Genomic DNA, 27,039 nt, shown 5'->3' on the forward strand with positions numbered 1-27,039 from the left:
GAAGGAGGGAGGGAGGGACCGGGACTCCGCCCCTCCCCCTGCGCGGGGATCCCGGGTCAGCCCGGGTGAGGGCCAGGGCCCCCCTGGCGCCGCCCATTGTGGTCCAACAGGTTGAGCTGGTGTCCCGCGGAGCCACCTGCTGGAAAGGGAGGGAGGCCCCCTGCGGAGGGGGCTAGGGAGGAGAAAGCGAGTCGGACCCGGTTCGGCCCGGCGGGTCGCGGGGAGCGGAACCTGGCCCGCGGTAGCCGGATTTGATTCCGTTTTACACCAGTGGGAGGGGCTCTCCGGGGTACGTAGCGCTGCAGGCCCGGTTGGAGGCGTCCCCCACAGGCTACCTTCCTCACTTGCGGGGGCACTGAAGTACGTGTCCTGCCTCACCCCAAACCCACACACACATCTGGAAACACCCAGGGTCCCCTGGCCACCCGGGTCTCCGGACTGATCCCTGTCCAGAGGTCCCCACCTTCGCAGAGACTCAGTTTCTCCACTTAGGGAACAGGCAGGATGGAGGCGGGGTGCAGGAGCGAGAGCGCGCCTCCCCCTCCCCCTTCGCGGACCCGGCCCCTCCCCTCCGACAATGCCAAGGCCGCAGCGGGCACCGGCTGGAGCGCAGAGGCTGCTTGCCCAGGGCGCCGTTCCCTCCCCGCGGGGCGCCGTCTCGCGTGGGACGGTACGCAGGGTGCCCGCAGCCTCCACTCCCCCGCTCCCTCAGAGTCGGGGTGGAGCGTAGGAGCTGGAGCTGATGGCCTGGTGGCTCCCCCTCCCCCTCCCTCCCGGGGCACTGACCTGATTATAGCCCCTCACGGGACCCCCCCCTTCAATCCCTTAAGTCCCCGCCTCATCCCCACCTAGCCTATCTTTAACCTCTCATACCAACCCTTCCCTCCCGAGGAGGTGACCGTACAAAAGCCCCTCATGGAGACTGAGAGCCCTTGACGGGGGCGCTGGGTTCCCGGGCCACTGCGGACACTGCCCCCTCCCCCTTTCCCTCCTCCAGGTTTCAGGCCAGCCCCTCGGCTCCGCCCCCTCCCTGGCGGAACGCAGGGCAGGACCCACTTGAGATGGGCGGGTGCGCAGGCCAATGGGCGGGCAGGGCGGTGGAGTGCAGGGGGCGGGGCGGAGCCGCAGCGGAGGGCTGGATGGGGGTCGGGGGCGGAGCTCGAGTTAAGGTGGACCGGGAGAGATAAGGGCTAGAGCAGAAAGAGGGAGAGGGAGGGGGAGAGGGACCGCGGCAGGTGGAGGGAGAAGGAGACCGAAGGAAAGAAAGAGGGAAAAAGAGGAGGGTGGGAAAGGCTCGGAGAGCAAAGTAAAAGCTTGGAGGAAAGGAGCGAAAAGGGAGGGAGGGACCCATCTGCGCCCTGCAGGGACTGGCTGGACCGAGGGGTTGAAGTTTATATCCTTATTGGGCGGAGGGAGGGGGACCTGGGGGGGCGGGTGAAAAACCAGGAAGTGACAGAGGGTGTTGCTAAGGGTTGGGGGGGGAGTTTGGGGGGTGGCAGGGGGCGGGGGGAGGGAGGGGAGGGATGGGGGGAAAGCCAGCGGGAGGACAGGTGAGACAGCAGGACAGGTGAGGCGGGCCCTGAGGGGGGGCGGGTGGGAGCCAGGTGAATGTACGGTTCTCGGCGGCCGAGGGGGGGGCGGGCGGCAGGAGGAGGCCGAGGGCTGCGGAGGAGGAGCCCCCCAGCAGAGAGCGGCGAGCGACTGACCGCGGCCTTCTGACCAGGACCGGAGCAGGGCCCCAAGCCCCCGGGCCCGGCGGGGGACGCGCTTCTCTCCACACCCTGTGCTTCAGCAGTTCCGGCCAGCGGACCCAAAGGCGGAGAGGTGAGTGTACCCTACTTTTGTCTCCGGCTCGGGGTCCCCCAGACGCGAGACTACTGCAGTGTCCTTCGTCTGTCCTGTAAGTGGGACCCCCCCACGCATACACGCATGCACACTAGACTCCCACCACTCCCCTTCCCTGTGCCTTCCCGGCACCCCGGGTCTTTGGAATTGATTTTAACTGCGAGGAAAGGTGGGCGGAGGGTCCCCAGAAACTTTCTCTGCACTTCTGGGATGAGACAGACCCGCGGCTCCGGGATGGAGAGAGGGTGAGGCGGCGCCGAGCGCTCCCCCAGTCTTCTCCGTGACTTGCGGGGAGACCCCCGACCCGCCCGAGCTGAGGGAATGGAAACGCTGACGGACTCTAACTAGGACAAGGCGCCCCCCCCCGCGCCCCCTGGCGCGGTGGGCTGGACCCGGGCCAGTGGCACTGGGGGCGGGGGGAGCGCAGGAGGAGCCGCGGCTGGGGGGAAAGTTACCGGCTGGACTATTCGGTTTCCTGCGCCTCCGCAGCCGCGCTCCCTCTCCAGTAGTGGGGCTCGGCGACAACCTCCGAGCGACACAGATCGACCCCTCAGTCCCAGTCCCTTCCTTCAGGCGCCGGTCCCGCCGCCACCCTTTCCAGGCCGGCTCGTGCCCCCAGAACCCGAGAGCGAGGGCGGGTGACCGCGAGGAGTGCTACCCCCACCCGTCCCCCCGCCGGCGCCCGCGCACCTGCCCCTCCACAGAGTGGGGGTCGCTACTGTGTGGTCGTGGAAGCTACTGGGAGCGCCGCTGGCAGAGGGCTGCCATTCAAAAGGGTGGGGGGCGCTGCTCTCCATTCCCAGCTTTCGCTCTCTCCTCCCACCCCACCCCAAGTAAGAGAGCGACGTGTCCCGGCCAGAGCGGGGGGGGGGGGGGGACGGGAGTGGGGGGGCGGCGTGGGCAGCGGGTTGTGCCCGGACACGTGCCTGCCCAGGCGCCCCGGCCCTGCTGGTGTTTGGAGAGAGGGCGGGTCCCCTGCCCCCCGCCCCGCACAACCCCCACGTATCAAAGGGCGGCTGAGACGTGGTGAGACCTCGGGGCGCCCTGGGGGGGGGCGGGGAGCCTGGGTCCGGAGCAGGGGAGGGGCAGAGGCGCGGGTGCTAGCTGACCCACAGGAAACGAGCGCTGCTGACCTAGTTTGGGACACCGGAAGTGGGTGCTGAGGAGAGGGGGAGACCAGCAGGCTGTCCTGGCTTCCGGGCCAGGTGGAGGGCGTTCTTGAAGTGACCCCCGCCCGAACGCCTTGCAGACCCCTAGCTGCAGCTGAGGATGGGAGTGAGTCATTGCAGCCATTCCCCCTTCCCCCAGCTTAGTCCTGGAGGAGGGAGGCAGTTCGTGGGGGGCTGGGGGAGCCAGACTGAGCGGCAGGGGTGAAACCAGGATGGGGGCTGTCTGTTCCCCAGGGTATGTGTGTGGCGGGGGTGAGGCCTGGAGGATTATGGGGTTGCCTCCTGCCCCCCCCCCACACCAACTGGTTTGGTCACCCCTGTACCTGCCTGGCACTGCTGGCCGAGCTGACAGGGAGTGGGCATCAGGTTGGGAGGGGAGAGTGGGCCCCAGGAGTGTTGTGCTGGAGAGGGGCACATTTGTGACAGAGTCACTGCTCCTCAGCAGTGGTGACTGGGGAGAAGGACAGGGGGCTCCCCCTGGAGCAGCTGATGAAACAAGGAGAAATCTCTGTCGGTGCCTCCCGTCCCTGGCCCCCGGGACCCCAGCTCCCCCAGCGAGCCTCCGTTACATGGTTGTTGCAGGCACGATGCAGCCTGCTGGCACCCCCAGACACTGTCCCCTCCCTTGGGTACCACACCCCCCAGCCTTAGCACAGGGGGCAGATAGGGGTCACTGTCACCCAGAAGGGGTTTTGGGGAAGGAAGAAGGCAGTGCCCACCGGGTTCAGGTGTCAGGGACAGAGGCCTGCTCTACTAGGGCACTCTCATCACTACGCAGCTCTGGCTGATATGGACCCCAGTGTCTAGGAGACAGGTGTTGACCTCTTCCCCCTTCCCCGTGGTGCCCCCTGGCACCCAGGGCCCCCAGCTCCTCCTTGGCGTAGTGCCCGCCCCGGGAGGGCGCGGCGGGCAGCGGGGGCTGGGCTAACAATGCACCATCGGGCCCTTTGTGTGCTTGCACTTGGCACCCTGGGGAAGGGTGGGGGAGGGGGCCCAGCGGGCATGGGGGGCGGAGCGCTTCTGGGGTGGGGACAGTGAAGGCTGGGGGAGAGAAGCAGAGGATGAAAGCAGGTGGGGAGGAAAGGGAAGTAGGTCAGATAGGGTGCTGGCCCCCCATTCCAAGCCAAGGCTGAGAGAACCAGCCCCTGATCCTCTGGCCTCCCAGGTGGCACCACGCTGCCTGAGGCACTGCCTAGGACTGGTCGTTTGGGGTCAGAAGTCACTGCCCAGGGGACTGCTCACATGGAGGAAGCCTGGCCTGGTACTGCCCCCTTCTTGGTGGCTGAGAGACCCAGGTCTGGTCCAAGGCCAAGGCCCTAAGACGGGTAGTAAATGGGCTCCAGGCAGGGCACTGCCCTCTGATAGGAGCCTTTGGACCTGCTTCGGGGCTTCCTGCCTCCAGCCTGCTTGGGTCCGTGACCTTCTGAGAGTTCAGACTGCCCTGCCACCAGGCCTTGGGGCCTACGGCTGTTTTGGCCTAGGGCTGAAGAGGAGGGTGGCGATCCGAAGGTGGGGACAGGAGACGGATAGGACCCTGGCATGGGGTGTGCCCGCTCTAGCCTGTTCCCCCCTCCTTCTGCTGAGTAAACTCGTGAGTAAACTTGACGTTTTGCCCGGACAGTTTGAAGTTGCCTTGCTGCCCCCCCACCCCCAGTCCTGCCAACACACAAGCGGCCAAACGCCAAGGCGGGCCTGGGGGACTGGGGGGAAGGGGTTAGAGCTACTGTTGTCCACTTTCACGGACTTTGGAGGGGCCAGGAAGCCCCCCCACCCACCCAGCAACACTCCGGTCTTGGCAAGAGTCTTAGCTGGGGCCTGTAAGGATCTGTCTCAGAGCCTTGGGGAGCCCAGGGAGAGTGGCCTCGAAACAGAGCCTCTGCCCACTTCTGACCTCCACCCCCACTAAGGAAAACCACCCAGCTGCCATCTGGCCCCCTGAGTTGCCACCTCTAATGTTCACAGGCTGCCTGGCCCAGAGGGAAAGCTACCTTTAGCAAATTCCACAGGGAGACCGAAGAGGGCTGCCTTCTTCACTGCACCCTTTAGTTGAGGAGGCCTTGGCAACATAGCCCTCTCTTCACTGAGCCCCCCCCCCACCCCCCCCAACCCCTCCCCCCCACCGCTGCCATGGAAGGTAGCATCCTCATCTGCCAGCACAATTCCTTGAACTCACATCTGGGCCTAACCCCACGCATACCTCCCTCCACCACACTCCCCATCAGGCCTGGCCCTGACCTCCCCCAGCCTCTTCCTCTGCCCGCTAGCATCCCAGAACCAAGTCAGCCTTCAGAGTTCTCCAGCCAGCAGATACCTGTGCCGGATCCAGGGCTGGAGGGTGCCCCAGGCAAAAGAGGGCTTGTGGCAGGCAAATGGAGCCAGTGGCCCCAACAACACACCAATTTGCTACCAGTTGGCATCCCTAATTCCTCTTCCAGGAGGAATTACACCTTCCCAGTCCCTGCCAGGCTTCGGTGTGAGGCTCCACCAGGCCTTTGCTTTCGACCTCATGTCTCTGGCTTCAGTTTCCTTCCTGTTTCCACCCCCCCCCAACTCCTCCCCACCCATATGCCCCTTTCAACAGACATCCTCTCCTCCTTCCTTCCTCCTTTCCTCCCCTTTGCCTGGGAGAAGGGGTCCTCTTCCCCTCCACCATGGACCTCCTAGCTTTTTACCTCTTCTAGAAAGGAGACTTGGGACCAAACCTTCTGCCTTGCCCTCCCCACACCATCAGCAAGGCTCTGGGGAAGAGAACACAGGGCTTCTCTTGAGAACTACAACTCCCAAGGTACATGCAGAGCAGTTGTGGTGCATACTGGGAGTTGTAGTCCTTCTGCTCTCAATTTGGTGAAGCCTGGAAGCGTTGCTAGATGGGAGTAAAAGCCAGGACTGGGATGAACTGTAACGTGGGTACCCTCTGCATCCCCCCCACTGCCCTCACCTTGTTCTCACCACCCTGTGCCCACGTGATACCATGTAGCCATGATTAACCTCCCTCTCCTCTGCTGGGACATGCTACCATGCTTACCTTAGAGCCCCACCCAAGAGGTGCCCCCACCCTGCCCTGCTGCCCCTGGCAGGGATAAAATGGAGGGGCCCCATGAACCCCTTCCCTGCCCCCTGCCCTCCAGGATGGTTCCCTGCCTTTATGGGGATCAAAGGGCAGAGAGCAGCCCCACCCCACTCCCTTGCAGGCTGTGGGCACCAGGACTGACTCTCAGGAATTGTGGGGACTTTGGTGCCCAAGCAAATGCTTAGGCACAGGGAATGCTGGGAGGCTGGCATCCACCTTGGGGAACGGAGCTTTCAGTAAGTGCTCACTGGGCTATCCGTGTAGGCCCTGACTTGTGCGCTGCCTCTTGAGACGGCTCGAGAACAGGGTCTTGGGCCTTGTCTGTAGGACCGAGGGAGTGGACCCGCCTGACTGGCACCAAGGCACAGGGGTGACCCTCCCCCACCCCAGGCCCACAGTTGGCATGGGGCGCTGGGAGCAGGGGGGTAGGAGGGAGAGGAGGGCAGGACTGCCAGCATCCTGGTGGGTAGGTGCCAACCGGGCCGGGAGCTGGTGAGGGGCAGCAGGCCAGCGGCGTTGAGCCAGCAGCTGTTGGGGGGAAAGGGGAGGGGATGTTTTAGGGGGCATTTCAGTGGTCCTCCCCAACCCAGGAGCACTTGGATTGGCTGAGTGTCTAGGGAACATTAGGGCACCCCTTGTTCCAGGAATAAGAGACCCTCGGAGTCGTTTAAGTGCAACTGTGTGGCCCACCCATCTCTGGGCTCAGAGCCCTCCTGAGTTGCCCCTCAGGCCCAGGCGGGTCCCACCCAACCGGCCAGGGTGGCAGTGGCTTGCGCAAGGGGTGGGGCTAGGCGCTTCCCAGCAGATGCCCCCTCCTGGCTCCTTCCTCTTTCGGGGCCCACAGCTCCCCCCATCTGTCCACCCCCCTCAGGCCAGCTCCGTCCCCCTGATCCCCCTGGCCATTGGGGGCTGGCACAAGGGCTGCCCCCTGGCCTGGTTGGCAGGGGCTGGCGCCCGGGCAAGGAACTGTGGTATGTGAGTGGGTTTGGGGTGAGGCATGGGGAGGGCGGGGTGCTGCCTTGCCCAGCCCCTGAGGGCCCCAGCCCGGTACAGGGTGGGGAGAATTCGGTCAGCTCCCAGGGGTCCGAGGGGCGCACTGGGGTCTGGAGGGCCTCCCTGTGGCCCCCTATGGTGCCACATGCCCTGAGGGGCTGGGGCCTGGGCACCTGTCAGCGCGGGGCGCTGTCTGTCCAGCGTTTCCCCTCCTCCCTCTTCTGGCCACTGCCGCCTCCTGTCCCCTCCCCTCCCTTCTTCCTTCTCCTGGTCCCACCTCCAGCAGCCTCTCCCGAGGCTCCTCCTCACCTCTGTCCTCCTGGACTGTCCCAGCCCCTACCTTGCCTACACTCACCTTTTTCCCCTTTCAGGACTGAGTAAGGACGAGCGGGGGTGGGTACAGCTGGGGCTTCGGGCACCACAGGCAGAGACTTTAGGCCCTCTCCCACGCTGCCAGCCCTCTGGTAACCCCTCCCTCCAAGCTGGGGGGAGGGGGGACAGCACCCAGAGGGTTAAGGCTGCAGGGGGGAGGGGCTGGGCCAGGTCGTGGGCGGCCCCTTTGAAGGAGGGAGCTGGAGCGGGGAACAGCCACCCCACCTCCCCCCCCCCAGCCCAGCCCTCCCCCACCCCTTCCAACCTGCTCCCCCCAGGGGCCAAGAGGAGTTGCCGGCAAGGCCCCTCAGCGTTCAGGTGAGTAGGCTCTGCTCTGGCTTGGGAGATTAGGCCCCAGGGGAGGCTTGGAGGCCTAGAATTGGCCAAGGGTCAGAGAGGGACTGAAACGCAGGCTAGGAAGAGGGTGTCCAAACTTCCCCGGGAAGGTTGGGGGAGCTGAGGGTCCGAGGAGCTGGAGTGCCCGGAAGCTTCAGCGCTCAGGGTCCCCAGGAGGACAGGGGCGCAGAAGGGGCCTATAGGAGCCGAAGGGTTGCTGGGCCAGGACAGGAGGTTAGACAGGCTGGCAGGGAGCCGGGCTCCGGGGATCGGGCTGGGGTGTCCTCTGGGGCTGGGGGGCTCAGGTTTCTGCCCGCGGCTTGGCGGGTGTGGGGTTACCAGCCGGCTCGGTTACCCAGCCCCAGACGCTAGGCTGGGGGGAGGGGGTGGGCACAGGGCAGACCCTGGCACCTTGTGCCGTCTCCTCAGGCCCTAAGGGGAGCTGGCATTGCCCAGGCAGATCCCGCTGGGAACCCTGATGGCCGGGGTCTGTCCGGGTGCACAGTTGCCTGGCCCAGGGTGGGTACCCTCTGGGGAAAGCCCAGCAGCTCCAGGGCTGGAAATTCTGACGGGCAGAGAGGCCTAGGTTGTCCTCCCCTCCCCACCCCACATCCGCTCTCTCTGCACCAGGCCGCCCCCCCCACCGCCACCCATCCTCCCCAACTGGCCCCCAAATTTCGATCCTGTGCTTCTTCCAGAGGGTGGCATGGGTGCCTTGGTCGTGGCCATCCCATGGCAAGACCAGGCCTTGGAAGGCAGGCCTAGCTCCTCGATTTGATTCCTCGGGCCCCTCTCTACCCGCCAGCCTGGGGAGAAGAGAATGGATGCTGGGAGCAGGGTGGAGTGGAGGCAGCAGGAGGGCCTGGACTGGAGACCTGAGGGAAGAGGGAGAGGGCGAGGCGGAACCTGGGGGCCAAGGGCCCAGACGCCTAGCGCCGACGAGGCAGGAGGCTGGCCAAGGCTGAAGGCAGAAAAGCAAAAGATGCGTTTTTGCGGAGAGGGCACGGGAAGAGGCGGCCAAGGATGGGGGCCAGGAGTGGAGCGTGGCTGCTGGGCAGGGGTCCCCAAAGGTGAAGGGGAAGGCTGGGGAAGGGAGTTGCCCCCCTTACCTCCTCTGCCATCTTCCCTCACGCCCCCCAGTGCAGCCTGCCTGGGGGGGGGGGTCCCGGGGGCTAGGGCTGGTGTCAGGGACAGAGAATGTGGAGCGGCACTGAGATCTCCCTCATTTCGGGGAGCACCAGGAATTGGGGATTTTGAGGGAGGAGAGGCTTAACCCCCACAGCACCGGGAAGCAGCCAACTCCCCTGGCCTCCTTCCCCCTTCGTGGCTTGCGGTCTCCCTTCCCCGCCTGGCCCCCAGGAAGTGTGAGTGCTGGGGGTGGTGAGGTTAGGAGGGGGGAAGCGGCATGTGGGGGATGGGCAGGGCACGCACTCGCTCGGAGGGGCTGGGGTGCGGACCCAGGGGCTCAGAACATGCCAGGGCATCCCTCGGCTGGGGGCCTCGCCTTCTAGGCCGATACCATCCTCCAGGGGACTTCCTCAGCCCCGCATCCTGCCTTCCCAACTGGGCAGTCCAGCTGGCTCCAGTGCCTGGGCTCCAGAGGCCCTGGGAAGGGTAGGAGAAATTGGGGAGCTAAGATTCCTGGGTCCCTGAGGACTTTGGACCCACTGTCCGACTTCCCCACCCCCCTGGTCCAGCCACAGGCCAAAGCCCTGGCTGCGTGCAAACTTAGTTCCAAAAAAACAGGAAGAGAACCTGAGGCTGGAGTTGGGGTGGGGGTGGGGGGCAGAAAGGAGAAAGAAAGAAGGGGGGGTGGCTAGCCAAAGTGGGGGGTGGGCACTGGGAAGTGCCCCAGGCCCCCATCACCATGGAGGAGGATGTCCTAGGGACACCGCAACCTCTCAGCCTGAGCAGCTGCACCTGGAGAAGCCTTTGGTGTGTGTGTGTTGGGGGGGTGTCGGTGTGACTGTGTCTCAGCCCCATATCTATTTTCTCGGCCGCTAATCCTGGTTCCGCCCGCTGCCCCCCACACTAAGCCTCACTCCCCTAATCCCCAGGGTGTGGGGAAGGGGGGCCGGCTTCACTCATCTGCCCCTTGGGGGCCCATATCTCTGCTGTATCCCTGTGTCATGGCCCTGGCGCCCCCAGCCCTGCTCCGGACACTGCCTGAGGTCAGCACCTGGAAAGACTTCAGGCTCCTTTTCCCTTCCAAGTCAGGGCCAGTGTTCTCCACCTTCTGGTTCTTGGTGGTGGACACACCCCGGCAGGTGCCCTAGGGCACTGAGGGGTGAGGGGACAGGGGCTCCTACCTTTGCCCCCTCCTACCTTTCTCGCCCCAGATTCTTCCCCCCACCAAAGATGGGGCAGGCTTGACTCAGGGCCCAGTTTCAAGAGAGCTGCCCACCTGCTTGGCCGGTCTAGCAGGCCTGACAGTGAGGGGAGCCTGGGGGGGTGGCGGGAAAGGGGGAGCGATGGGGCGGGGCCCCCAGTTCTTCCCCCTACCAGGCAAACAGACCAAACAGACCTTGCCTGGTTCCCTGGCACAGCTGCCCCCCCAACCACCACACACACCCATGCCCACAAGGCCTTAGCAAGAGGGGGCATGCCAGGCTGGGTGCGGATGGGCCGCCCTCATGGGGCGTCAGGGGGCTGGGCTCTCTGGGATGCAGCTGTGGGAAGGGTGCCCAAGGTGGGGTGGGCATCCTGGCACTGGTGCCCCACCCCCCTGGATGATGGGGCTAGGAGTGCCCCCTTAGCCTGGTTGGCACCAGCATCGTTCCATGTGGCACCTAAGTTGGCATGGGCGCCAGAGCCCTGGGTAAGGGCTGGGGGAGTTTTCCAGAAGCCAGAGAACCTTAAGAACACCTCCCCTTCCTGCGTGTGTCCTCTGCGTCTCCCCTCCTTCGTTGCCACCTCGTGGCCATGGGCACTGGAGTTGGGCCTAAGGGGTTAAACACCCACCCTTGCCCAAGCGCCCTGTGTGAGTTGCGTGGTGAACCAGCCCGAGCCTGTGACCTGACAGCAGGGTCAGCCAATCAGCACCCTGCCACGCCAAGTTGCCGCGGAGACCGGCGGGGTGGGAGAAAGAAGGCGGGCTTAGCAGGAATGGGTGGGGTGGGGAGGGAAGGAGGGAGAGGGATGGGGCAAGCCACGTGCCTGCGGGTGCCCAGCTCCAGGCCAATGGACGGCGAGGACAGCCCCACCCATCCCCCCTCAGGAGGGACAGGCTCTGCCTGGGCCCAGGAGGGTGCCCACTGCTGCCGCTGCCCACCCGCTTTTTGTTTGTTCCTAAGTCCTGGGGCCATTTGCCACTTGCTCTGTTTGTAAAGTGCGGGCAGGAGAACCGAAGGGAACTGGGGTGGCTCCCGGGGCGGAAACGGTTTGGGGACTCCAGGTGGGAGCAGGGGGCCTGCTGAGGGCATCTGGGTGTCCGTCCAGGAAAGGGGAGACACGTGGGTGCTGCTTCCGGAGGGCGCCCATGCAGGAGCCCCAGCGTCACAGTGAAGGTGACAGGCTGGGAGGCAGGCAGAGACAATGCAGTTCTTGTGTTCTAAGGGGGAGTCTGTGGCCCTTGACTCCCCCAGCGCCCTGAGAAAACCTCCCTCAATGTCTGCGGACCGAGCAGCTGCTGGGAGTAGTGAAGAAGACACTGACCAGGGGCAGTGGGACCTGCCCTAAGGACCACGTAGGTCAGCCTTTACTGTGACAGAGGAGGAAACCGGTCTCCTGGGGAAAGGAAGTGACTGATCCAAGGTCACGTAGCTAGTAGTAACCTGACTCTTTGGGGTGATTTGAGGGAGGGAGACCCAGCTGCTCCCAAGCAGCTTCCCAGCAGAGGCCATTTGTGTAGTGGAATCTGCCCCTGGGCGAGGCCTTGCTTCTCCCTCCCAAGGCCAGAATGTTTATTGGGCCCCCACACGTGGTCTCATTTACCCGTCACCGCAAGCCTACAAGCCTACAGGTCCAGTGCAATGATCCCGTACCATAGACTAGGAAGGAGGCTCAGAGACCAGCTCCTGTGTTTCAGGTCACCGAGCTCGTCAGCCACAGAGGGAGGCTTCAGACTCAAGCCTGGCTGACTCCAGAGCCCTGCTCTTTCCAGGCCCCAACTCTGTCTCCACTGGCTTCAGACCCACACACCCAATGTTAGGGCCGAAGGTCTGAGCTCTTGGGACCTCCACTCCCACCCACTCCTTGTACGGCTGAGGAAAAGGATGCACAGACAGAAGGGACTGGCCCAGGGTCATTCAGCAAGCTAGCAGCAGACCCAGGACTCAAGCAGCCCTCCCCACTTCCAGGCCAGGCCCACCTCCCGCCCTCCTGCCCCTCCACCAGCCTTGGGGGTGCTGCAGCTTCTGCCTTGGAGGGGGGAGCACAGCGGGTACAAGACAGAGAGGGGCCCTCTCCTGACTGGCCCCGAACAGGGAGGGAGAGGTGCTGGTGGTAGCTGCAGTGGGGAGGGTGGGATTGCAACTTGGCCTATTGGCAGTGGGGGAGGGGGCGGGGACGGGACGATGCTTATCTGTGCGGGGCAGGAAGCACCCGAGCCAGCCCGCGACACCCCGGCAAAGGGTGGCTGCTCCTTGGCCCCCTGGGGGAGGGGAGGATGTGGGGGGAGGGATGCTGGGAGCTGTGTTTCCCTTTTGGCCTGGGGGGGGGTGGAATCTAAAAGGGGAGATGAACTTTTAGTGGGTGGGGGAGGGGAGGAGAAGGAGGGTGAAGGTGAAGGTGCTGGGAAGCTGCCTGGTGAGTTTGCATAGCCTTTTACAGAGCACCAAACCGTTTGTGGGGGTAACGTGGGTTGAAGTACCTGGCCAGGCCTGGAGCACACCTTGGTTCAGTGTAATCCCAACTCTGTCCTTGGCCTCTCTAGCTGTGGGGAGGCTCCGTCAGAGGCTGTCACCCCACTTCTCAGATGATTGAGCCCTGAGTCCTTCGTGAAGCCTGGGCCAGGACCCCAGTATCCCTCCAAAGGCATGGGGAGTGGGGCAGGCGAAGCGGGCGGGTCTCCAGCAAAGGCTCAGCAAGTCGGTGCCCCAGAGGCAGGCGGGACTGTGCAGAGCAGGTGGCAACACGACCGTGGGCCCACGGCCTGGGTTTGAACGCCATTCTGCACCTCACTTGCAAAGTCGCTGCCCCTGTCTGCGCCCTGGCTTCCCTGTCTGTGAGATGGCTGCTAATCAGTCCTTCAGAAAGTTCTGGAAGATCACCTGGGTGTAAAGCACTTAGGAGAGTCTCCCGGGTCAGGAAGTGTGGGCCAATGCCAGCGCCCCGCACAGGGCTGAGCGCCCTTCACCTGTCCCTCTCCTCCACCCTGCAGGAGAAGATGGGGAGCCCTGAGGACGACCTCATCGGGATCCCATTCCCAGACCACAGCAGTGAGCTCCTGAGCTGCCTCAATGAGCAGCGGCAGCTGGGCCACCTCTGCGACCTCACCATCCGGACGCAGGGCCTCGAATACCGCACCCACCGGGCGGTGCTGGCCGCCTGCAGCCACTACTTCAAGAAGCTCTTCACGGAGGGCGGCGGCGGGGCGGTGGTGGGGGCGGGGGGCGGCGGTGCAGCGGCGGGGGGCGCCGGCGTGTGTGAGCTGGACTTCGTGGGGCCCGAGGCGCTGGGCGCCCTGCTGGAGTTCGCCTACACGGCCACGCTGACCACCAGCAGCGCCAACATGCCCGCCGTGCTGCAGGCCGCGCGGCTGCTGGAGATCCCGTGCGTCATCGCGGCCTGCATGGAGATCCTGCAGGGCAGCGGGCTGGAGGCTCCCAGCCCGGACGAGGACGACTGTGAGCGAGCCCGCCAGTACCTGGAGGCCTTTGCCACGGCCACGGCCACGGCCTCGGCCTCCGGAGTTCCCAACGGAGAAGACAGCCCGCCCCAGGGGCCCCTCCCGCCCCCGCCCCCGCCGCCCGCTCGGCCGGTCGCCCGACGCAGCCGCAAGCCCCGAAAAGCTTTCCTGCAGACCAAGGGGGCTCGGGCGAACCACTTAGTGCCCGAGGCGCCCACGGTGCCCGCCCATCCCTTGACCTACGAGGAGGAGGATGTGGCGGGCAGAGTGGGCAGCGGCGCAGGCAGCGGGCTGGGGGACAGCTACAGCCCTCCAGCGGGGACTGCTTCACCCCCCGAGGGGCCCCTGACTTACGAGCCCTACGAGGGTGAGGAAGAAGAAGAGGAGCTGGTGTACCCTTCTGCCTACGGGATGGCGCAGGGAGGTGGGCCCCCACTATCCCCAGAGGAGCTGGGCTCAGACGAGGACGCCATCGATCCCGACCTGATGGCCTACCTGAGTTCGCTGCACCAGGATGCTCTGGCACCAGGCCTGGACGGCCAGGACAAGCTGGTGCGCAAGCGCCGCTCCCAGATGCCCCAGGAGTGCCCGGTCTGCCACAAGATCATCCACGGGGCAGGCAAACTGCCACGCCACATGAGGACCCACACGGGTGAGAAGCCCTTCGCCTGTGAAGTCTGCGGAGTCCGCTTCACCCGGTGAGTGGGGGTGGGGGCGGAGGGGGGAAAGGGACCCAGCAGGGGCCAGGTCGGTGGGGAGGGAGGCAGGTGGTCTTGGAAGAACTGGGGGTGTGGAGGTTCCCAGAGACACCAAAATTGGGAGGCCCGGGAGAAGGAAAGGCGAGGGAGGTGGGTTTGGCGCAGGAAAGCTTTGGTGTCGGAGGAGGCTGTGTTGGAGGCTGGCCCACCTGAGCGGGGGAAGTCCACGAGGGCTGGGAGTCTGGCGCGGGGGGTGGGGAGTGGTCCCGGCGGGAGTGGGGCGGTCCCGGTGGGAGTGGGTTGGTTGGTCCCCCGGCCTGACCGGCTCCCGTGCCCCCCCCCCCCCCCGCCCCTGCGCGGCCAGGAACGACAAGCTGAAGATCCACATGCGGAAGCACACGGGAGAGCGCCCCTACTCGTGCCCGCACTGCCCAGCCCGCTTCCTGCACAGCTACGACCTCAAGAACCACATGCACCTGCACACGGGGGACCGGCCCTATGAGTGCCACCTGTGCCACAAGGCTTTCGCCAAGGAGGACCACCTGCAGCGCCACCTCAAGGGCCAGAACTGCCTGGAGGTGCGCACCCGGCGGCGCCGCAAGGACGATGCACCGCCCCACTACCCGCCGCCCTCTGCCGCCACCCCGTCCCCTGCTGGCCTCGACCTCTCCAATGGCCACTTGGACACCTTCCGCCTCTCTCTGGCTCGATTCTGGGAGCAGTCAGCCCCTACTGGGCCCCCGGCGTCCACCCTGGGGCCCCCTGATGACGATGAGGAGGAGGGGGCGCCCAGGACGCCGCAGGCTGAGGGTGCCATGGAGTCCTCTTAAAGAGGCCGAGGGGCCGGGCTGGAGCGGCGCGAGGCCGGGCGCCCACGCCAAGCGGTGGGAGCCCGCGGGACAGGCAGAGCTGGGGTCAGGGCGCTGGGCCTCCCTGGCTTCAGCAGTCCGCCCCCCTCCCCCCAGAGCCCTCGTTCCAGTTCCAAGCTGAGAAGGTTTGGGGGTCGAGGCTCCCCAGATTGGGGTGATCTCCCAAGGAGTGATACATGATAGTATGTCTCTATTTACAGCTCTGTTTGTTGTAAAGGTGGGGTCCCTGTCCCCGGCTGCTCCTGGGGAGTAGAAGCAATAATGTATTTCTGATTTGTGGGGTCCCTCTTCGGCTATGCGGGTTTCTAGGGGGTGAGGGGCTTGGGACCAAAGCCTCGCCCCGCCCCCATGCCCCCAGGGGTTTGGTTGTGTCCGGGGGTGAAGGACAGCCCCTCCCTTCCCTTCTGAGACCCCTCCTTCCTGCTTTCTGTTCCCTTTTCCTGGCAGTGAATTATGCAAAGGGGGGCGGCGAAGGAAGGGTAGGTGGGGGAGAGCGAGGTAGAAGCTGGAAAGCCTGGGGGACTGGGCCTGCTGGAAGGAGCCATCCTCGCGCCCCCCACCCCCCCACCCCCGCACCCCCACCCCACCCCACCCCCACCCCCTGCACCCCCACCCCACCCCACCCCACCCCACCCCCACCCCCCGCCAGGCTCCGAGCGCTGAGTCACGGGGTCCTGGAGGAGAAGGGGGCGGGGTGGCCGGAGTGGCTCGCCCGCCCCTCGGGGCAGCGGGAGGGGCCCGCTCCGCTCGGCTCTCCGCCCCGGCCCTGCCCTCCCCTCCCGCGTCCCCGGGCAGGGAATGTCTTGTTCCCGCCGCTCCCTCCCCGGGGCCAGAGGGCAGGGCGGGCCGGGTGGCTCCTACCCTCCTCTCCTCCTCCCGCCCAGGTGCGAGCCGGAGCCGCCGCCGGGCCGCCCCTGACTCACGCCGCCCCCGGGCTGGCGCGGCGCGGACTGGGGGACGGGGTGAGGGGCTGCGGGCCCGCGGAGCGCGCGGGCGGGCGCCCCCTGGCGGCCGCTCCAGCGAGCCGCGGGCGCCGGGGCAGCGGGCGCTCCACCGGGAAAGCGCGGAAGGGGCAGGGGGATGCGGGGGGGGGGGGGTCCCTTGCCGGCCGGGCCGTCCGTTGGGTCGCGGAGAGTAATCCCCTCGCTCTTCCTTTAGGATTGAGTCCACCCCGGTTCTGTACATAGCCTCTTCTGTTGGTCTTGTTGAAATCTAGTTTCAGATTTTTAACTACCCAATTCTGCTGGGGGTGGGGGTATCTGCCCCCCTCCCTCGCTGGGTGCTGGCCCCCCCGTTGCGGCCTGGGCTCTGCCTTGCACTATTTTCCCTCCCTGGCCTGGCGGCCCCTCCCCCTCCTTAAAAGGGGCAGGTTAAGGGGCCCGGTGCTCTCCCTTCCTCCCGTGCGCCCTCATGCCCATTTGCACAGCTGCCCAGGTACCCCCAACAGTGAGGGGGGTGTCACAGGGAGGGGGTAGCGGGACCAGTCCCTGTATCTATTTAAAAAGTGATGATGTAATATATTGGGGTTGGGGGAGGTCGGGTTGCCCTGGGCCTCATCTTAGCATTTCAGGTGATGGGGGAGCTCAGGGCTGGGGAGACCTGGGGCCTAGCCCCAGAGAGTGAGGACAGTGTGACCTCCCCCCTCCCCCCTTGCGGCTTCTCCACTCAGTGCCTTAGGGGGGGAGGCAATGCCCCCCTCTCCTCTTCCCCTCCTCTTCCCCTGCCCCCACCTCGGGTGTAAGCGACAGGAAGAAATAATAATAATTTAAGATTCACACTTGTGTCTGCCTTTGGTTCCTTTATTTTGGGGGTAGGTGGGAGGGATCCGGAGAGGGAGAGGAGACTGAGAGGCTGGGCTTCTGAAGCTGGAAGGGGACTGCTTTGGAGGCAGAGGATTCCTGAGGCCAAGGTGGGGTGCGAATCCTGAAAGACTGGGCCTCAGGCAGGGGCTGCTACCAGTGTCTCCTCTGCCGAGGCCCCTTCTCCTCGTCCAGGTCACTAGTGAGGAGAGCAAGGGAGTGGCATGGTCCGCGGGGCTGTTTGCACAGGTGCATTCCTGCCCGGTCCAGATTTACCAACCTCTTCTGCTCCCACAGCCCCACGGCATGCCAGCCCGCTGGCTGGAGGGCCCCCAGTCTTAGGCAAGTGGGTGGTCACTTGCCCAAGGTCACATGGCTAGTAGGGGCAGAACCAGTAGTGACCTTGGTGGTATACCTACCTGCTCAGGGGTCAAGCCTCCCCCATCCCCACGACCCTGCTTTTAATCTCAGTGAGCCCTCAGGAACCTCTGAAAATAAAGCTTCACTTCCCCTCCAACCCCTCAGCTCATCCCTCCCCCCTGCCCTATTCACACCAGCATGTGCCCTCAGCTCATCCCTCCCCCTGCCCCATTCACACCAGCATGTGCCCTCAGCTCATCCCTCCCCCCTGCCCCATTCACACCAGCATGTGCCCTCAGCTCATCCCTCCCCCCTGCCCCATTCACACCAGCATGTGCCCTCAGCTCATCCCTCCCCCTGCCCTATTCACACCAGCATGTGCCCTCAGCTCATCCCTCCCCCTGCCGCATTCACACCAGCATGTGCCCTCAGCTCATCCCTCCCCCTGCCCTATTCACACCAGCATGTGCCCTCAGCTCATCCCTCCCCCCTGCCCCATTCACACCAGCATGTGCCCTCAGCTCATCCCTCCCCCCTGCCCCATTCACACCAGCATGTGCCCTCAGCTCATCCCTCCCCCCTGCCCCATTCACACCAGCATGTGCCCTCAGCTCATCCCTCCCCCCTGCCCCATTCACACCAGCATGTGCCCTCAGCTCATCCCTCCCCCTGCCGCATTCACACCAGCATGTGCCCTCAGCTCATCACTCCCCCTGCCCCATTCACACCAGCATGTGCCCTCAGCTCATCACTCCCCCTGCCCCATTCACACCAGCATGTGCCCTCAGCTCATCACTCCCCCTGCCCCATTCACACCAGCATGTGCCCTCAGCTCATCCCTCCCCCCTGCCCCATTCACACCAGCATGTGCCCTCAGCTCATCCCTCCCCCTGCCCCATTCACACCAGCATGTGCCCTCAGCTCATCCCTCCCCCTGCCGCATTCACACCAGCATGTGCCCTCAGCTCATCCCTCCCCCTGCCGCATTCACACCAGCATGTGCCCTCAGCTCATCACTCCCCCTGCCCCATTCACACCAGCATGTGCCCTCAGCTCATCCCTCCCCCCTGCCCCATTCACACCAGCATGTGCCCTCAGCTCATCCCTCCCCCTGCCCCATTCACACCAGCATGTGCCCTCAGCTCATCCCTCCCCCTGCCGCATTCACACCAGCATGTGCCCTCAGCTCATCCCTCCCCCTGCCGCATTCACACCAGCATGTGCCCTCAGCTCATCACTCCCCCTGCCCCATTCACACCAGCATGTGCCCTCAGCTCATCCCTCCCCCTGCCGCATTCACACCAGCATGTGCCCACTGCAGTTTGTATGCAGGCCTTCCAAGTGGATGCTGCTTGTCTTTCTTAAACCCCCTGGTACGTGGCATATTGTAAAGGCCGAGCAGCTGCACCCCACGCCCCGGGGCCACAGCTATCTCCCCAGACACCTGCCGCACCCCCCACCCCCCACCTCTCTGGCCTTGTGATCCGATCCTTGACCTCCCTGGCCATAAAGCCCCCTGCCTCTGCTCCTACTGGGACACCCCGCCCCCAGCCTTGGCCACCCTCTGGATTTACCCCAGAATTGTCCGTGACCCATTCTGTGTCCCTCCCAGCCACTGACCCTGCTCCAACACCTCAGGGAGACAGAGACCCTGGACTTCCCCGGGTGTCAGCTCTCCTTCTGCCCCAAGGCCAGTCATAGCAAACGCTCTTACTGATGACACCGCAGGTCTCTCCCCACCTCGTCCTTCCCCCGATCCACCCAGAAGAGGCCTTCAACCCTCGAGCCCTATTCACGGTGCCACTGTTCCCGAAGAAAGCTGCGGTTCCTGGAGTCAGCCGTGACAGGTCGTGGTTCGCCCATCGTCTGAGCCTTTCACACCACCAGCCAGTCCCTTCAACCCCCAGCTAGCTGCTGCCCGGCCTCCCGAGGCAGGTGTTTGGCCCCCAGACCCGCTCCTAGAAACCTTTCTTCCACTCCCAGCCCCTTCTTTGCACTCCCAGCAGGGCCCCCCTCCCTCTGGGAAAAGCATGGCGCCAGACTGGAAGGGGCTCACTCTGCTCAGAGGAACGCTGCTCTCCCCAAGGCCAGCCTGGCCACCTGGCCCAGACCCCATCCCTCGGGTGCCCCGCTTTCCCCTCCCACAGGCCCAGCCCTCCCTCTCCTTGGGTGACCCTGCGTCTTCGCACTGGCTCCCGGCAAGCTCTGCCTCTGCTGGGTGGCACTAACCCCCTCCTCTTCACCGGCAAGCTTCCTTTTTTAACTCCAGCAGTTACATTTGCAAAGAGAATGATCAAGCCTCTCATGGCCGCGGCCGTGATACGGAGCCGCGTACTGTTTCGTTCTGAGTCTTGTCTACCCATCAGCCTTCAAACCATGACGGTCTGGTCTGGTTTGGGTTTGCCTGGGACCGCGAGAAACGTTCCCTCAGCCACTCCAGTGACCTCTCAGCTGCCAAACTCATCGGCCAGGCCTCGTCCCCCTCCTCCTCGGCATGACAGTGCTTGGCTCCCGCCAGCTCCAGCCTCGCTGGTTTGTGCCCGAGCCTCTCAGGGCCGCGCTGCTTCCCCTTCGCCTCTCCTGCCCTGTCGTCACGCCCCTCTCCCCTACAGCCTGTAATAACTCAACCCTGGCGCCATAGGCCCAGAGCCCAGGCCTTTTGTGACTGGCCCCTGGGCATCTCCAGCTGGCTTCCCTACAGAACCCCCCAAAGCTCTCCAGCCGAGCCATTCCTCGTTCCCCAGAACCTGTTCTCTCCACCAGCACCCCGCAGCCCCAAGCATGCCCGGTCCCCCCCATCCTCAGCACCTCCGTCCTGAGACCACACCAGCTTCTCGCTTCCTTCCTAGCTCGCTGTCTTAGAAGACACCTGTGAATGGGTCCATTTCCCGGGGATCTTCAGACGGCCAGGAGGGCACTCAGCCAGCTCTCTGCCCCTTGACTTCCCAGCTCATCTCTCGGCGCCCTCCGACCTCAGCGGACAGACACACACAGCCTCCAAACAGCTCCCATTCTCCAGGCTCCCCCGGCCCCCCCCACCCCAGAATGCTCTCCTCTGCCCCTCAGCCCAACGGACACGCAGGTTGCCCCCGAACCCACCTCTTCTTTCACCTGTTCCCTGAAGGCTTCATTAATTCAAGCCCATCCCAAACCGGTCGTTCTGTCCACTGCCTGCCCTGGCCTGCTGCTCTCGTGGACAGGGACCCCTGCGTGCTGCGATCACCGCCCCCCGCCGCTCGCTGGGCTCCTCCAGGACAGGAGCTGGACCAATCTCCCTCCCTCCCTTGCCCTTCCCCTGTCCCCAGCTCTAGCAGAGGGCCCGGCACCCCAGGAGCCCGTGGCACACGTGACAGACAGGCTCGGGCCTCCGGGCCCCACGTCCTGCTTTCCGCTCACCTGACCTCGGGGCTGGACTCCGAAGGGAGGGTCCTGCCCAGGGTCTCCTGCAGCTGCTGCCGCAGTAACCGCTCCTGCTCCGGGGCCTTCCGCCGAGCGGCAGCCAGCCACAGCCGGGGGCCCTCCTCGTCGCTGGAGTCCCTGAGGGAGCTTCCCATCAGGTGGCAGCTCCCACGGCCCGCCCGGAATATGGCCACCCCACCTCGCTGCAGACTCACAGCTCCAGGTCCAGGCTCCCCTGCTGGGAGAGGGGAGCTGCGCACACCGAGCAGGTGTTGTCCAGGAGACGGAAACAGGTGGAGCAGAAGAGGCCTGCAAAGCGCCAGGAGGGCAGGAGGGGCCGTTGAGCTAGCCCACCCAGCCACGGAGCTCTCCCGCCGCCAGCCCTGGGGCGGGGGGGGGGGGGGGGCAAGCCGCGGACCACCAGTTGCAACCACCAGGAGAATTAAGGCGAACACGGCGAAGAAGAGCTCCTCACCGTTCTCTGTACACGAGAACAGGCGTAGTAATGAAGGGAGGGGCCCAAAAGGTGAGTTCCAGGAGTCCCCAGAGGAAGGACCACAGCCGACCGTCACACGCAAGCGTGGGGAGTCCCTGCAGGGAGAGGCCCACCCCAGGGTCTCACCTCGGCAGCCCGGGGTACTGCAGGGCACAAAGTTCTCCGTGTCCTCCTGGTCGTGGGGCCGCCCACAGCCCAGACAGTGATCCTGGAGCTGCCAGAAGCGGCTGACCACCGGGCCCAGACAGGAGCACCTGGGGAGGGGCCCCCGACGCTGAGCCGCCAGCGGACCCCACACCCAGCACCACCCTCCAGCAGGGGCAGGCCCTCCTGCGGCCTGACCTCCGTCCCTCCGCCGGTAGCAGCGACCTCTGTGTCCTGCCCGCCGGCCCCTGCGCTCCCCACTGCCCGGAATTCTCTCCCTAAGCCTCCCTCTCCGTACGTGGATCGCATGGAACGGGCACCCTCTTCAGCCAAACTTCGGGGGCACGTAGGAAGGACAGTGATCCATTCTGACTTCCGGTTCTTTTTCTGTCCCCTCTTGCCCCACTTCTCTAAGGAAGGGCAGGGGGCTCACCGCCTGGCCAGCAACTGGAGGACACTCATGTGACCCTGGTCAGCTGCCCGCCGCCTCGCTGCTCGGTGCACGGTCGCCGGCAGACTGGTCCGGCGGCTCAGAAGTAGGTTGTAGAGGTAGGTGATCCTCTCCTGGTGGAGGGGCGACCGGGGCTGGGACCCCCCTCGACCCTGTCTCACCTACCCGGAGTGCCCCCTGCCACCACCCGCATTCCCTACTTTTGCCTCCCGTCCGTACCTACGAATCCCTCTAGGCTTGGCTCAAATGCCCCTTCCTTTGGGAAGCCCCTGGGTTCCCCGAGGTGGGGTGACCTATTCTCTCCCCTAGGTGTTCATAGCACGTTTGTCATTCCTTCGTAAAAACACTTCTTAATGGTAATATCCTGTCAAAAGCCTGTCTGGCCTGCCTTGAGACTGTGAGCTCCAGACCGTCTGCTTCACCCTGACATCGGGGGGCCCTACACCAGATGCTCAGGGAATGACTCGTGAATGAGCACAGCTGCTGAGTTCCCATTCACACCTCAACAGGCCAACATGGACTCCGTCCCCCGTGCTCTTAACAAAACTCTGGGGGCAAGCTCCCTCTCAGCAAACCCTGCCCCGAGGGGCGCCATTTCTCCCAGCCCCATCTGGGGCCCAGAGGCCGGCAGTCCGGGTGATGTGCTCAGCGGGAGTTCAGCCAGAGCAGGGAGGACTGGCTGTTGAGGACTCTAAGCTCCCCCAAACCAAGCCAGATAGCCGCGGGCTCAGCACCTGGCCTGGATGCTCACCTGCTCCCGCGATGGGTAGTAGGAGGCACAGACGACCCTCCGTAGCCTACTGACGTAGTTGCCGGACAACGTAACAAAGAAGCAGAGGCCGAGCATAACTCCTGGGGGCACGGCAGGGGCCGTGAGTGCCGTCTGTGGGCACAAGGCGCCGGCCACAGAGCCCCTCACCGGCCTGCTCCCCTCAAGCCCTGACCGGCGCCTGCCGCCCCCCCGCGCCCCGGGCCCTCGGGGGCGAGGTCGGTACCAATGACGACGTAACCGGTGGTGTTGGGCTCCGAGGGGCGCAGCAGGCAGCGCCGGGACAAAATGCTGACGTTGCTTTGCTGCAGGACATCAAACGCCGACACCAGGTCCCGGTAAATCTTCCCGGTATAGCCAGTGCCCTTCACGGTTATGGACACTAACACAGGGCCTGGCACAAAGGCAGTCTGTGAGGGGCCCTGCCGGGGGCGGCATACAGGCCACACGTGCCGGAGGGCAGTGGCGGGGCCCCGGGCGGCTTGAAGGGGTGGCCCCGTCCCCCCAGCGGGGGGCCTCTGATGCCCCAGGGCCTCACTAAGCCCCTGGCCCCCAGGACCCTCTCTGAGACGGCCTGGGTGGTCCGTGAGTCCATCGCCTGCCTCCCCGACTGCCCGGAAGGGCTTGCTTTCAAGCCTTTGCTAATGTGTCCAGGGTCCAGTGTGTAGCAGGCACTGGACTGACTGCCTTATTGATCACGTTGGGCGTTTTCTGACTTTTTCTGTTGAACCTCTGGGACACAGGATGAGATTAATTATATCCTGTGGTCTACGGCATGCTGGCAATGGCCTACCGGGCACTCCCACACGTGGTGTCACGTGCCTCTCAGAGCGACCTGGGGGACTGTGGCCAGCATCCCAGCTCAGCTGAGGGTACTGAGGCTCTGGGGGTTCAGGAACGGGCCTGAGATACTACCTCGCAGAGGGCGTGGCTGGGATGGAGGCAGTCCAGCTCCAGACCCTGTAACTACTCTGTACGGTATAGCCAGGACATGGACACAGGGGTCCCTGGCAGAGCAGAGAGTTGGAAGGGGCCAAATCAGGGGCTGATGAGTAACAGTGACTTGGGGACCCCCGGGCGATCCCCCAGGACCCAGGAGGATGGGGAGGACGCTGGCCAAGGGGGCTGCTGCGGGAAGTTCGGGCACTCACTGCGGGCCACAATCTCCCCCTGCAGCTGGTACCGGGCCAGGTCGAGCACCCAGAAGACAGCATAGTCCAGGAAGACCAGGACCAGCACAAGGAGTAGGTGCCGGGCAAGGTCGAAGATTGCCAGGGTGTAAAAGATCTGCTCCCACCGGGACAGGAAGATGGAGCCTGGGGGGAGGGTGGTTAGGAGGATGCTACCCCACTCTCCTGGTGGAATGCCCCCCATTCCGAGCCAGAGCTTGTTTGTCCGTCTGGTGTGGAAGCTGTGAGGGCCTCTGGGCAAGGGTGGGAAGGGGCTTTGAGGCTAGAGGAACCCTCCCTCCCGGGCACCCCTGCCCCCCTGCCCCCCAGGCTGCATCTCCATACTAGCACGTTCACACTTCCGGCCTCACCCCCCAAACCCCACTTTCTTGGTTGGCATCCACTCCACACCTCCGCTTCCCTGCGTTGGGACGTCCAGGGCTCCCTTCTCTCTGTGTCTGTGTGCTGGCAGGCTCTCCCTGCTCCCCTTGAGGACCGAGGACTCCCCAGAGGCAGTGCTGTGCCCGGGGCCCGGGGCCAGGGCTGTGAGGGAGGGAGGCCCTGGCCTCCCTCCTGGTCTCTGTCCTCGGTCCTCAAGGCCCTCACCTGGCTGGATGTACTGTCTGGCCTCGTGGGCGCTGAGTGGCAGCACCGTGGGCAGCCCCGCCTCAGAGCGGACGGCCTCCACGTGCAGGAATCGGCTGGTGATGTACACGTTGTCGAAGCTGAGCCGGTTCAGGTAACAATACCGGTAGAACAGAGCTCTGGGGGGGTACACGTGAGGCCCCCTCAGCACCCCAGCCCCCAGCCCTGCCCCCAAACTCCAGCCTCCCAGGAGGCCACAGGGACGAGCTGCCACCTTGCAGCCGGAGCCCCCAGCCCCAGCCCCCAGCCCCTCACTGGAGGTAGAGCACTGAGAGTAGCAGAGGTGTGGTGTAGCCCATCAGGGCCAGGGCCTCCCGGACTCGGTGCAGCTTCATGCTGACGGCTTCGTGGAGGTCCAGGGCCACCTGGGACAGGCTCCGAGAGGCGTTGAGGTCCACGGAGAAGTGGTGGGTGGCTGTCACGTTGAATTCGAACTCCCGGCGCACCCGGTTGATTAAGTTCCTCACAGCTGGGGCCAGGGGGTTCAGGGAGCCGGGAGCCGGCAGGGTTAGGAGGGGGAGGGCCTGGCACAGCTCCCAGGCCACAGCCGGGACCCCCGGAGGAGGAGGGGACAAAGCCCCCGCGGTCCACGCGGTCACCTCCGCAGGCCTGACACCTCAGCCCCCCACCCCCGTCACCACCCATCTCAGTGCCCTGCCCGGGGCTGGGGGACGGAGGGGGCACAGGAGGCCCTGGTCCTCTCCCCCATTCCTGCTCTAAAGCCCAGCTTTGGCTGAGGCACCTGCTCGTGGCTGGGCCTCCCTTCCCTGGGCCCCTTCCGGGCGCCTGTCGCCCGCTCCGGCGTTCTCATTCAGGACTGGGAGCGCTCCCGGCCTGGTGAGGCCGTGCCAGGAGGAGGGGAGGCCACGGGCAGCAGGGCTGGGAGGGGGCCACTCACGGGTGCCGAGGGTCTTGCGCAAGAAGGTTTGGATGTACTTGGGGATGACGCAGAATACCTGGACCACTGAGACCGAGCGTCAGGAGAAGTGAAGACACGCGGCCCCTCCTGCCTCCAGGGCCCCACTGACCTCCACACTGGCTCCCAACCTTCTCCCCATTACCCCAGCCCCCACACCAGTTCCTCTGTCTCCCCCACCGGCCCCATAGCGGGCCCAGCCCTGCAAACGGACCCCCCACGTCCTGGCTCCCCGAGCCCGCGGGCGAGCCCTGGCTCTCACCACTGGCCAGCCCGCACAGCACTAGCTTGAAGGGCATGAGCACGTAGCACAGGTGATAGGCCTGCGGTATGACCCGCATGCAGCTGTCCTTGGCGTCTTCGAAGACCCGCGTGCACTTGAGGTAGGGGTTGCCCAGCTCCGCGTTGCACACGTCGCCGATGTGCAGGATCCAGTACCACACGTTCCGCAGGGCCCTGGCTGGGGACAGCTGTGGGGCTGGTGCCCAGGCCTGCAGCCCTGCGGCACCTTTTCAGGGACTTGGGGAACCCAGGGCAGCACCCAGAGCAGGAGAGACCTGTGGTCAGGGGCCTGGCTGCGCTGTATCCAGCAGGGACCGGTCAGCACCCAGGAGGGGCCCCAGTCCCGGACAGGGGCGGAGGTGAAGAGACAGGGTGAATTTTGAGCCCCGCCCCCCCAAAAAAACCCCAGCCATGCTGAACATGCTCACCGACATGCTTCACGCCGTCCATGATGGACCGAAAGAACTTGCGGACCCGGTCGGCCACCTCCTTGGCCTTCTGGGCAATGGCTTTAATCTTGTTCAGGGCACCTGAGAGGCAGGGGCAGGGGCACTGGGGGGCTGGTTCTCCACGGCTGCAGGGTGGGGCGGGGAGAGGAGGCTGCCCCCTGGGAGGTGCGGGAGCGAGGCGCCGTGGGAGCGGAGCCGACCAGTGAGCAAGGAGAGGGGGTCCGACGGGGCGCCGGAGGTGAGAGTCCGGCGCCAGCCACACAGAGGGGCGGAGCGGGAGGGCTGCAGACCGCGCGAGCAAGGGGGCCACGGGGCCTTACTGACAAGGGGCTGCTTGGCCCGCTCCAGCACCTCGGCAGTCTGGTTCAAGGCCAGCTCGGCCCCACAGGCCACGGCCTCACTGGCCCGGGTGAAGTTGCGCAGGGTGTTGGCACAGGGTCCCTGTAGCACCAACCCAAAGGCCGCCACCAGCAGCAGTGTCCGGCCCTGCCCTGGAGGAGGCGGCTCCGTGGGTGCAGGGCCCTAGCCTCGCACACGGTCTCTCGCGGAAGCTCTCAGAAGATTTCCCTCAAACGGCCCCCCGCCCCCAGGACCCCCTCCCCCCGGTACCCCGCGCTCACTGGAGAAGGCCTGGGGCAGCAGCAGGAAGACAGTGACCCGGACCTGGCGCGAGAACCCCATGCCCAGGCTAAGGAAGGCGGCCAGAGTGAGGGTGCCCACCAGGCAGCCCCAGGGGCTGTGTCCTTCCACCAGCAGCTGCAGGATCCCGTAGGCCGTGGCCAGGGACAAGCCCAGGCCAAACCCCCCCATGCTGCGGACCACAGCCCGAGCCATGCTTGACTCCTCTGCCCCCAAGGGGCGCACGGTGTCCTTCGGGACTCTGGGCATGGTTGCTGAGACCCGATGTCCGCCCGTCTCCAGGAGATGCCCACCAGGTTCCGTGGCCCTTCCAGGGTCCCGGAATGCCTCTCCACATTCTAAGGTTCCGGAGGCTTGTACTGTATCTGTCTTGGAGAGCCC

The 27,039-nt window shown here is 65.2% G+C and overlaps 2 protein-coding genes across 4 annotated transcripts; one reads left to right on the plus strand and one right to left on the minus strand.

The window, feature by feature from the left end:
- Positions 1-1,511: 1,511 nt before the first annotated feature.
- On the plus strand, positions 1,512-15,701 carry ZBTB7B (zinc finger and BTB domain containing 7B). Of its 3 annotated transcripts, none has more exons than XM_028090128.2 (4): positions 1,512-1,550; positions 1,724-1,824; positions 13,106-14,271; positions 14,636-15,701. In XM_028090128.2, the coding sequence occupies exons 3-4, from the start codon at positions 13,112-13,114 to the stop codon at positions 15,099-15,101; spliced, it is 1,626 nt and encodes a 541-aa protein (XP_027945929.1). In that variant the 5' UTR covers positions 1,512-1,550; positions 1,724-1,824; positions 13,106-13,111; the 3' UTR covers positions 15,102-15,701. The 3 variants fall into 3 exon arrangements, with proteins under 3 accessions (XP_027945929.1, XP_027945927.1, XP_027945930.1); XM_028090126.2 differs by having other exon boundaries at positions 1,527-1,567; XM_028090129.2 differs by lacking the exons at positions 1,512-1,550; positions 1,724-1,824 and adding an exon at positions 7,728-7,767.
- A 1,238-nt stretch (positions 15,702-16,939) lies between these two features.
- Positions 16,940-26,907, minus strand: DCST2 (DC-STAMP domain containing 2). The gene is given in 15 exon segments (XM_028090064.1): positions 16,940-17,138; positions 20,696-20,836; positions 20,914-21,007; positions 21,321-21,448; positions 21,772-21,902; positions 22,541-22,641; positions 22,785-22,952; positions 23,710-23,874; positions 24,334-24,491; positions 24,628-24,841; positions 25,271-25,336; positions 25,551-25,748; positions 25,999-26,100; positions 26,340-26,510; positions 26,640-26,907. Coding segments are annotated over 15 exon segments (2,304 nt in total).
- Positions 26,908-27,039: the final 132 nt, after the last annotated feature.

The sequence above is a fragment of the Eumetopias jubatus genome, unplaced genomic scaffold (assembly GCF_037043125.1).
Source record: "Eumetopias jubatus isolate StellerSeaLion01/CBP00866 unplaced genomic scaffold, mEumJub1_p1.0 scaffold_12, whole genome shotgun sequence".
Taxonomy (NCBI): domain Eukaryota; kingdom Metazoa; phylum Chordata; class Mammalia; order Carnivora; family Otariidae; genus Eumetopias; species Eumetopias jubatus.